Below are 11,959 nucleotides of genomic sequence, written 5' to 3'. Positions count from 1 at the left end.
GTGTGTCTGTGTGCAGGTGTTTGTGTGTTTATGGAGAGGGTGGAGAGGTTGACAAGGACCGGCTGGTGTCACATGCTCGTGGAGAGCTATGCCTCCTCGGCCTGTCTTTCTGTTTGTCTTTCCTTCACATGCGTGCACACATGCATGCACACACCTACTTAAATAAGGCTGTATACTGTGACTGATGAGGATCATTGTTGTCTTTGTTTACTTTGTTTTTTGGAGGCTGTGTAGATGCAACACATTATCCATCGGCTTAAGAGGACTACAGCATTTCTGTTACACTATGGAAAGCAGTTTTCACTGGTGGCAAAAGAGCATAGTTTTTGATAGCCATTGGTTATTAGGCATCTGTCAATGATCAACTTTTCTATGATACTGTTACCAGCCTGTTAATCATGCCTGCCCATTTTGCTACCCTTTGCGTTTTTGTTCTCGCACTCAAAAGAGAAATAGTTCATATCTTCAAAATAAATTAATCTTAAAAACTGCCAATGAGAAATGGCTGCCAGTTTGTCAAATTGCCCTGAAGGAATATAATGTATTTGAAAAGGAAACTGAGCAAAATGTGAAATGCACATAATACCAGTCTCCTGCAAAGTATGTTCACACACACAACTGTGCAGTAGCGATTTGCATTCAGTGTTCCACTGATTTAGCTCTGTGTAGTAGTGAGGATGTGGATGTAGTTGTTTCCTAACTTTAACCGTACCTTCACCATTCTTCAGTTACCATGATCAGATATTGTTGAATCAATACATGTGAAAAAAACAAAATGAAGAATATGCATATGCACTAAGATAACGACAGAAAAAAGGCTGTTATACCGTAATGTAGCTTCTGTTCAGTGACTGAGACAGCAGCACAATAAATGAGTTGATGACCTGTGGTTAAGGAGGGTCTGTCTCTGTTGCCCTTCCTGTCCCAGTCTCACTGATGTGTTATCATGGGAGGTCTCACCTCCCTTGCAAGGTGAAATGGTGGCATGGGGTACAGTTATGACTTCTAAACGCTTCATCCTCATCTCTATCTGGACATTCATGCACGGTGAGCTGTTGTGAGCAGGTTGTGATATACTATGTAGGCCAATTAGCTTTGTTTGGCAGGTTTTTCACTTGATGTCCGCTGTGCAGTGGGGCCATTGGTGATCACCTAAGTGGAGAACCTTCTACCCTTCTACCTATACCTGTTGCTGACTTAACTGTCTGGTTAGAGTTTTGCGGATGTTTATACAGCTTGTTCTGGGCAGTGTTGGTAATTATCCTCAATAAGAGTTGCTGATAGGACCAGGATAACAGTGCATGATCATTGATCTGTGTATTTAGACAATAAAACCCTGTCAGCCACTGGACTTCCATCGTCTTTCCATCGTCAGATGTCAGTCTTCAATCTCTCTCCGGGATTCCGAATCGTTTCAGTGCTTCGTCCACTTTCCTTCCTCGTCTGTGTATCGATGTGTTGAGTTGTCAAGTTGAGATGCCTGTTATCACATCACTGTTTAACAGAGTTATATTGCTTTTCTTTTTCCCAGTGAGTCTGCCACACACACACACACACACACACACACACACACACACACACACACACACACACACACACACACACACACACACACACACACACACACACACACACACACACCTACACACGCACACACGCACACACACACACACACACAATGAAATTATCGGCAGTCTCAAGTGTATCTTTTCTGTCCATTTAACTGTTTCAATGTGGGGAAGTACTTGGTGCTGATATACAGCACTTTAGACTCTGATTGAATTACACTGATGGGAACATCAATTATTGAGCATGGTACCAGAATTTTTTTTGACCAAACACCTCAGATCACATTACAGTCTGCAGTGCTCTGATGGGCTGCAAAAATAACAGTCGGGGCCGGAGACATATTGCATTCAAAGACAGCAACAGGGATTTTATTTATCTTGATGTTAATTATGGCCTTTAAAAGCCCCGAGACTCATTCTGTTTTAATCTGTGAATAATATAATACCTCATAGTATTTAATGATTATTCCATAAACTGTTAAAAACTGTTTGTTCTGTAATTTTCCTAGCTCTGTGTGTGGTCTCTTACTCTAAAATAAATGGAGAATACAGTAAATTCCAAATATATTTAATCACAAGTACTTCTTCAAAATCTCTACATCCCAAAATGCAAAATTGTGACCCAATTATTCTGTAAGGTTTTGCCCTTTTTACTTATACCTGCATGGTTGTAGCAATAAGTACAGTTTAGTATTTTGTTGTTTCCCAGCGGTAATTTGCAGGCTGTAATATAAAACGTTAGATATTTTTTACTTGATGCTATACCACTTATTTTATCACATTTGGCAGTACAGCTACATTTCATTGGCTGGTTATCTTTAAATGCATCTCACCTAATGCATCTCCAGTTTCCTCAGTCTGGAGATAGATTATACTCTGTAATGCCCAGGTGTTTCAAAAAAAGATAATGTAATGGAAGATAAGATCATGTAGGAATGTCATTTTAAGCTATTTTTTGTTTGTTTAACCAATAGGATCATCCCACGCATGTTTCTTGAATCTAAATTCCATCATTTCATTCATACATTATGTGATTAATAGTTTTTTACTTTCGCGATTTTAAGAGTATATCCTGCAGAATTTTTTGCCCTCTTTTTTATGAGCGGATCCCTGTTGTGTAACGCAGATCCCTCGCACACACATTTCACATTATTCCACTGATCAATAGGTGTCAGTAAGATGCTCGGCAATGTGCCAAGGAAGGCAGTTAAGAAGACTGCTAGTAAACTTGTAAACCTTGCAGATTTTAAACACTTAAAAATCAGCTTTGCAAATGTGTTGTGAGAAAGGAAATTCATTCAAAGTGTTTGTCAAAGTGCAAGGATACACATAATGTTTCTTGGTAAGTAACACTGAATGTTAACATCTTTTTTGTTTCCACGTAAACTCCACAGGGCACCTTCAATCTGAAAAATGTGTATGTCCATAACTAGAAAGATAGAAAATCAGAAATAATGGATTTTTACAATTATTTCTTAAAAAGTAACCTAAAAATAACAATGATAATAGAATAAATCACTACAATTTAAAATAAATTCTGAAAGAATATAGTGTATTTGATCCGTAACTTTCTATAAGACTTACACATGAACTTGCTACCAGCTGAAGTGATTCACAAAACAACAGAGTACTTAACCATTAGGTGACCTCTAACTTTTAACACATGTAGGAAGGATGTCACAGTGACCATGCAGCTCCATCGAGCGACTCAAAGATGAGAAGTGCATCTGTGTGAGAGTGCAGCAGAATCATAACGGTGAACTTTGGCTGGTCTAGTATTTTGTTGTTGCGTTCACTTCTTTGTTTGCTCACTGCATCCACTGCAATTATTGCTTCTCTCAGAAGCCTTCTGAAGTTCTTTGCAAAAGCCCGGTTTTGTGTAGTGGGATGATTGTGTGTGTGTGTGTGTTTGTTTGTGTGGCTGCCACCCAAGGTTGTTCCTACATGTTGTCTTTTGAGATTCATTGCCTTAAGCAGCGATGACACGCTCTCAGCTAGACATGCCAAGACTGCTGGCTACAGCCCAATATGAGGGGTAAGAAGTAAAAGGGAGGGAAGGAAAGAGACGGATACTTGAGCCAGATCCCATGATTTAGTTTACTCTAAATAAAAGATTAATTTGGATTGAGTGAGCTAAGTAATTACTGAGTGTCTTGATTCTGTTTCAGAAATGTCGGATAAAAACCCTGAATGTCTACTGCTCATTGTTGCCTAATAAAGTGTACACATGCTACCACTCTGTTAGGCACAAAGCATCTTGCGTAAGAGTTTGTCCTTCTAAAAACCTTCCCAGGGATCATGATTACGATTCAGAAGAATAGCAAAATAGTTAAAATACTCTACTTGTGTTTGGTTATTATGACAAGAATGAGGAACAAATCATTTCTTTTGGTAATACTAACCTCAACAACAAGTCTCCCACTTCACAGGATTGGTGCACTGATGCAATGGAACTTATTTGGAGAAATGTAATTCTAGTAAACTGGTTTGAAATTGTCATCTGGGATTAATTAACATTGCCTCTGTCAGCTCTGTCAGCTGAATGAAGGTGTTCAGAGTACACGGCTGCAGAATAGACAGATGCACATTTGACTGGGAGGGTTGAGTCATGGATGATACTGTGTGCGTGTGTGTGTGTGTGCTTGTAGTCACTTACTAATTAAGTTCCAGAAAAAAAATTAATCAGCTAAGACGAAACAAAAACTGACTGCAGGCGATTGTGATCAGTGCAGTATTTAAGGAAACGTTACACAGCACCAACAGGTAACATAAGTCTTAAATGTGATGTCAGGAAAATAAAATCACTAGTTACGATAATGTGTCGCTAACTGCTGTAAGATTTAAATAGTTATGTACTCTCTCCCACTATGATAAACTGTCAGAGGTGAAATCTCTGCGGGATATTAAAGTTTAATTATGTGCTGAGATTATGCAGAGAAATGGATTACAACCACATGCTATTTAGTAATATGAACTTTCCAACATGGCCCTTATCCTGAAACTGCAGAATCCACCCCTTCAGTACTTCAAGCAGACTAGAGCAAACATTTACCCAACAGGTTTTCATCGGCAGTAGATCCTCAAGGTCAAAACGTAGATTTATTTCTTTGTCCTGCAGAATTATTTGACGAAGGAGAACTAATAGTTACGTAATAAATGATTTGGAAACATCGAAACTGGACAGTGAATTATCTCTGTTTTCAGGGTCTCATTTTATACATATACAAGCTCCAAGCCTGCTGATTACACTGACCTGCTGCATTGTAAGAATGCCGGCACTGCAATTGAATATTCCATTTATTCAGTGACATATGTCTTGCGCCACTCTTACTCGCTTCTCGCTTGATATATAAAGTGTCTATTTCTTTCACTCCAGCTGCACACAGAGACACTGCTTTGTGATAAACCAACAGTGGGGAGGCTAGGAATGCAATCTCTCTCACATACACACACGCACACACAGTACATTTACTCTCACGTGCAAGGGTGGCAATGCGATGAAATACGCCCCCCTGTGGCCACGTTGAGAAGTGAAAACCCACTGGCACAATGAGTGGAGAAGAGGGGAGGGGGGGTCAGTCGATGTTGGTGTAGGCGAGGCTCTTATGAGTGTGTGTGTGTGTGTGTGTGTGAGAAAAAGAACATGTGTATCTATTTTTACTCTCATAAATAATTGGTCCACGGGGAGGGGTGATGGTCTTAAGGGCTCCCCCATTAGGCAGAAAAACTTTCGGAGCGCCTGTCACTTCTAATTGGCACCGACTATTGGTGGCACCGCAGCTGGCGAACTTCACCGAAAACGTCGATAACAGAGGAACACACAAAAACCACGGCTGCCCCCTCGGCTCTTAAACGCGTCCTGTGGCACCCAACAGGTTCGTACACCTTTTGCAGCGTGAATGGGAGACCGGGGAAGGGACGAAATAAGAGAGAGGGGAGCGATGTTCTTCTTTTGACAACCTGTTCAGTGTGGAGCTGTGAGGCTTGAGCGCATCTATGTGGAAGCCTCTGTCCTCCCTCCCCTCTCTCCATCCCTCTCTCTCCCTTCTCAGACAGGGGCGGTCGTTCTCAGTCTGCGCACATATTCCACTTGGCCAGCGTCACTTGGACTCCACAGACACAGCGCTGATTGAACGAGCGGAGGGGAGCTCCTTTTCAGAGCGCACGACTGTGTTAGAAGGGCTTCACTAGACTGTCACCGGTCAGAGGCAGAGAGCGAGAGAGAGAAAGAGAGAGAGAGAGAGAGAGACAGAAAGAAAAGCCATTTCAACCACGCCTTTAAAAGTAAATAACCCACAAAAAGGAGACAGGTTTATAGGATTTTTGCCAAACTAGCCTTGCTTGAGTTTTTCAAAAGGAAAGTGTTTTTTGGGAAGAGGGACTCTCTTGGGGAAACCGATCAGCGGTAAGATTCCTCTGCCCGCTCCTCTCCGTGCGTAAAATAAAAGTTTAGCACATCAAGGAGATCATTTGAGAGGTCTGGGAGCTCAGAAAACTCTCCATTACACTTCCCGGGAATTGTAAAGCTCACACCGGACGCCCGCTGGAGGAGGATATATAACTTTTTGTGGAAAGATACGAAGGCGAGTCGGTCTAACAGAGAGCCGAGGAATCCTCTACGCTGAGCCGGGAGGAGTGCGCGCGGCGCCGGGTAGCAGATTGACCCAAAGGACGGCACCTCTGAGACAAGGTAGAAACGCGGCAGGGATTACAAGCCTGCGCGGAGACTATACATGATTTATTTTTGTCAGGGTTATATGTTTTATTTATTGACTTTGTATCATGTCTGTGTGCATTTTTAAGAATACAATGTGCACATATTTGTGAACATCTTAAATTAGGCAGTATGCTATTTGATTTAACTCTGTTCTACATCAGTATCAAAGCTTTGCTCTGATAACACTTTTTATGCCTCACCGGTGACATTCAAATTCTTGGTCTTCATACTCGCCTTTCTTAAATTTGCATCATTTCTTTTTACGCAGGCTGTATAGCGATCTACTCGACTACATGTGTACGCAAGTCTCATTCAGCGCATCCTGACATTAATGCGGGGTATTAACTCACATGCATCTTATAATAAAACTTTCCGTCACTGCGCGCTGTAATGCAACCTGTCAATGCAGCCGGCTCAGACAAACGTGAGGGACAGCCGTCGGAGGGAATCCTCATGTTCGCCCAGAGGAGTCTCACAAGAGGGTCCGTTAGCCCCTGACTCCACCTGCGGTTCATCCTTCTTTTCTTAAGGTTTTCCAACAGGTTTTATATTGGCCAGAGAAATACTGTCACGTTTAAAGACGGAGCTACAAATACGAGGATAAACCAAAAAAAAAAAGTGTTGTTTTTAAGCTATAGAAGTGGCCCCATCACCCTCTTGCTGCTGCAGAAACATTGTTGGAATTGTTCTAGCCTATTGATTTGAAGCAAAGGCGGTGTGTATGTGTGGGTGTTGGGGCGGTCTAACATTCATGACCCCACTTGTTGTAGCTAATCCTCCATGAATAGACCGATCCCTAGTCTCCTGTCAAGACAACACCTACCACCCCCCCCCCCCCCCACCCCCCCCCACCCCCAGGCTTCAGTGAGGAGGATGTTTAGTTACGCCTAACAATCCTGTCACTCTCCAGTTCTCTCACACACTCAGCCCTGCTTGTACATTTTGTATAATCCATGATTTGTGATTGTATTACCCGTCCTTTAAGTCGAACAAAACGATGTAGGCTGTGCTGCCGGGAGCCAAATTGCTCTGTGATATTATTTTCACGGCTTAAGGGGTTGAAGGAGACGTAGTTGAACATGAAAAAGCAATTGAAAGTACCTGTTCTTCCTTTTTGATAACAATCACTCAGCTGTCGCCTCTTGTTTGTCACAGCTACATCTGCAGGCTGTTCCCCTTCAGCCTCTGTTTTCACCTCTTAATTCACTATGCTTTATTGGCATGAGTGTAACAAAGACAGTAGGCCTATTGCCAAAGAGTCAAGTCTTTTTCTCTGTGTCCCCCTCTTTCTTAGGTTATGACGGAACTGAGCTGAACATGGAGCTTTTCTGGATTTTGTTATTTTCTAGTGTCTATCCTCTTGCCTGGGGCCAAGGAGTTTACGGTAAGAACTTGATGTTTACAAATGTATTCCTATTACCCCATCAATGCATTATTAGTGCAGGCTGACTGAGCTCCATTGCAGCAGCGATGTTAATTTGTCCAATTATTAGCCCATAACCTTAATTAAGGGCCGCTCCGCACCCCATATTGTCCGCGCTTCAGTACAATACGCTAATAGGAAGCAGTGTAATAACTGGCGTTTAAAGTACTGCGAAAATGGCTTCAGGGAGATCGACAGCAAATTAATTTGAAAGGGAGACATTGCTTCTTAAAAGTTGCAGGACAGGAGGCGGCTGGGAAAACATCCAGCAATGTAGTGGTGGGGAAACCCACCTACTGTAAATCCAATCTAATTCCATCTTTAGGCTAATATTAATTTTTATGGCAAAATTCCACATTAGCCTCACAGATTTGTGCTTTATCACACAAAGTACCATCAAACTTTAAATTATCAAAGTTTATGGTTATTACTGAATAGTTATAATTGCCTATTATTTAACTTCCCACCATATTTTCCCATTTGTACTGCACCCACAGACATACAGACAACAGGAGGATGAAACGTGGCTCCCTTTGTCAGGTTAAACAGGACAGTCACGCTGTGCTTTTGAGGATGAAGCGGAGATTTGTTCCCTCTTAAGACTCCCCCTCTCGCTGTACTACAGAGGCTCAGTTTCTTCAGCTACAGGCCAGATATGCATCCTCCTGTCCCTTCGGGCAAGGCAAACACACAAACTGATCTGTCAGCTTAAATACTGATTTTGATGTTTGAAGGCATGTGGCAGCCATTGAAAGCAAGGTCTGTTTAGTAGCATGGAGTGCTGTTGTCATAAGCAATCCCGCAGCCTGCTGTCACACCGACAAATGCTGACAACCTGTCATTTGCTGTAGCATGTAGACCCATGTCAAAGTCCTTGCTAACTGACTTCTCTGCAATTATTTTTTTTTTACCACCAGTTGGAACATTATGCCAATGCCTTAATACACAATACTGAAGATTTTTTTCAAAATAGGTATTTTTTCCCTCTATCTATTTGTCAAATAATAAAACAATTTACAATGAAAGAGAATTTAACTGAGTTTTAGTGGCATCACATATACTTCATATCACTTATTTTACCTGCTCCTGTACCTGCTTTGATAAAGGCAGCTTTACCATACATCTTTTATGCTGCTTTCAAAAATATTTCCAGCATACATATATTAGTAAAAGTAAAAAAAAAAATGGTTTCCATAGTTATTTTCAGTGCTAGCAAACATTTTGTAGGAGTATGTCTTCATTTTTTCAATCAGTTTTCTCCTTGTGGAGTGACTTTTCTGATCTAGTTACGCTGTCCTACAGAAGGCTCACATCTCCAGTTTGCCCTGGTGCATTCTTGTCCTCATTTATTTTTGTTCACAATAACTGTATGAAACAGTTTGGGCTTTTCCACAGGGTAAACTGATTGTCAAGAAGAATTTGTGCATCCGTGCCTCATGGGCTCTGTCACAAATAAGCAGTGGGTCGAAGCAGAAAGGTATGCAGTCAGTGCCAACGGTAGAGGCTGCAATGATATTTTGTTTTTCCCAGTGTAGAGGGTTATCTGTCTTATGTACAACAGCAACCTTTCAGTCTCTGCTGAGGGACAGAAAAAAGTCCCAAAGCTTTGTGGGAATCGTGCTGGCCAGCATTTGCAGGCCCAGATTCCCAGGTGGCTTGTGCGGTGGTGTTGCTCAGCTGCACGCACCTGCGCAACAACTATTTCATGTATAGGTAAAACATCATCATTAAAAAGAGTCATTCAGAAAGAACAAATAGCTTCACAATTTGCACAATTTGCAGCGAAGAACACAAGTAGGGAAGCTCGGGAAGAGAGCCAACAAGTCTGGCACGCTCGCTCGCTGTGTATATGCAGATATGCATAAAATGGTTTCCCTCACTCTGGAATTGTTTAGCACTTGCTCCAGCAGACAGATGCGACTCGTTGTCCGTCGGGAGCCGAACGGTGTAAGCGTGCCTGATTGATGTCAGCGCTTTGGAAGGCTGTGAGCTTCATTTACTGTAGCCTTCTCTGGGGTGTGTTTGGATGCGTGCGTTCCTGTCAGCTCACGCCTGAGAGTCTGTTGCGTGCAGGTGTCCGTGCTCGTGAGTGCGAATGTGAGCCCACAAACCTGTCTGTGTGTGTGTGTGTGTGTGTGTGTGTGTGTGTGTGTGTGTGTGTGTGCGAGTGCATGTACGAGTGGGACGTGTTTGTGCAGCAGACACACTTTTCTTCCCACTGCAACAGTTTGCTGGCTCAGCAGGGACTTGTGGATCAGTCACCGTTTCTCTTGCAGCAGTGTAGTATTGATTGTACTTCTGTGGATTTTGATAGGCTGTCAAAAAGCCTGTAACACCTGTCCCTCAAATAGGAATTGGACAGACAAGTGCACCAAGGAAACACGATGCTTTATTACAGGAAAAGCTGCAGAGCATAGGTTTCTTTCACATTAAGCACATTTATTAAGATCATGTTATAGTATGCACTCTTTACTGGTGTCCCCTCCTCTCTCTCCTTCAGTTTTTATTTGGGATAAGCTTTTTACATGCATCTCCACACTCCGATGACAAACATCCCTGCATACATATACATCAAGTTTAATTTAATCTGCATATACTGTAATGCCGGGCATTACAAGCATGATGTGGCATCCACATGCGGCGACTCTCGACATACTCAAGGATTAGAGGAGGTTCGGAAAATTTCAAGACCGTCTCAGGAGGATGTGTCTCATCATCTAAAGGACTCAACAGTTCCGACATCAATTCAGACAAAGTGTACCAGAAAAGTGTTTCTCCATCTTTGTGGCGCTGCATCACATCACACTCAGCGAGGCAACAGAGTTCACAGGGACACCAAATTATTGATTGCTCGACAAAGTCACACGAGACCATTAGCTTGTGCTGTAGATGGAATCTAAACTGCATTAGCCTGCAATATGATGCTTCGTTATGTGCTTGTTAACAGGAAATTTAATCAATGATTTTGCTTACCAGTGTGTTTTTTTTGTTGTTGATTTGAGCAAGGCCCTTGCAGTAAGCAGGAGAGTTGAGGCCTTGCCACTAGCCATAGAACAAAGCACTACAGAACAGAAGCAGAGAGTGAAAAAGTTGAATATGCCGACATTGCGCACACATTTAACATCACTTTGAAGACGTTGCCCAAGGAAGAATGAAGGGCTTGGAACACATTGCTAGTTTTTTATTTGCTGTCTCTATATGTGTGTGTGTGTGTGTGTGTGTGTGTGTGTGTGAAGACGAGCACCCAACATTTGATCATATGCGTAATGTGGCGCTTTACTTGCTACTGTACGGTAGCTCGCCACGGCACATGGGTTGAAAGCCGGTGACCTAGAAAGAGATCATTCCAGGTTTAACTGGCCCGGCGACTGGCTCCCCTGTGACTTTAGCTCTTCCTCTCCCCACATCAGCACTTTTTGTTTGCGTCGCTCTCTTTTATGTCTCTCGCTGCTGAGTTTATTTTGGATGCTGAATATTGCCCTTTTCTAATAAGCATCCATAATTTATTGGTGGCTCTGAGGCAATGGAGGAGGAGAGGGGAGACGGTGATAGAAAGAGACTGAAGCATTAAGCTAGAGATGGTGATAATCTCTTACCTCCCACAATCTGACACCTACTATCCTCCTCCTACTCTTTACCTCTTTGCTTTATTTCTGTTCACTGTACTCCGAGGTACACACACACACACACACACACACACACACACACACACACACACCCCTCTCTGTTTGCCTTACAGATTGGACCGTGTGAACAGTAATGTCAGCGATTGCTGGATGACATTTCTCTCTGTATTTGGTGTGATTAAAGTCATTGGAATTGAGTTAGTGGTGCTCAAATAGTTTTTATACAACTGGAAATATCTCGTGACTTGTCTTCTGAGGAAGCTTGATCGTGTTGTTGACTATTACGAGTGCTGTTCTTTGCACAGAACAGATAGAAGATAATGGGTTGGCAGAGCTGACGTTGCCATGTGTCTTTATTGTTTTGTGGTGTATATCACATTCTCCATTATTCACTACAATTAAAAATGAACATTTTTGATGCAAACCTCTTTACCTATTAGACGGGAGTGGTGGTATCTGCCTGCTCCCTCTCTTGGTCCATCGCCCCTCTCTCTTTTTGTGTCTGTCTCCTCTCATCTCCGTCAGTCCCTCTGATCCCATACCTTCTGCTAAAAATTTTAGTGCACACGGCGCTTTAATTGTCTCGTCTTGCTCCCATTTTTTTTTCTCACGTTAACTAGGTCCA

At 42.4% G+C, this 11,959-nt stretch overlaps 1 protein-coding gene across 1 annotated transcript in view; it reads left to right on the top strand.

Annotated features, from left to right (window-relative positions):
• Window positions 1-7,602: 7,602 nt before the first annotated feature.
• mdga1 (MAM domain containing glycosylphosphatidylinositol anchor 1) overlaps window positions 7,603-11,959 on the top strand; it is a gene marked incomplete at both ends in the record, with an annotated part of 157,901 nt that continues 153,544 nt past the window's right edge. The window contains one exon of the mRNA XM_079186174.1: window positions 7,603-7,669. Coding sequence (XP_079042300.1) covers window positions 7,603-7,669 — 67 coding nt within the window. The remainder of the gene's footprint in view (window positions 7,670-11,959) is intronic.

This window comes from Pholis gunnellus, assembly GCF_910591455.1.
Source record: "Pholis gunnellus genome assembly, chromosome: 1".
Lineage (NCBI taxonomy): Eukaryota > Metazoa > Chordata > Actinopteri > Perciformes > Pholidae > Pholis > Pholis gunnellus.
Note: the sequence above shows the minus strand (reverse complement) of the source record. Positions and strands in the feature narration are given on the sequence as shown.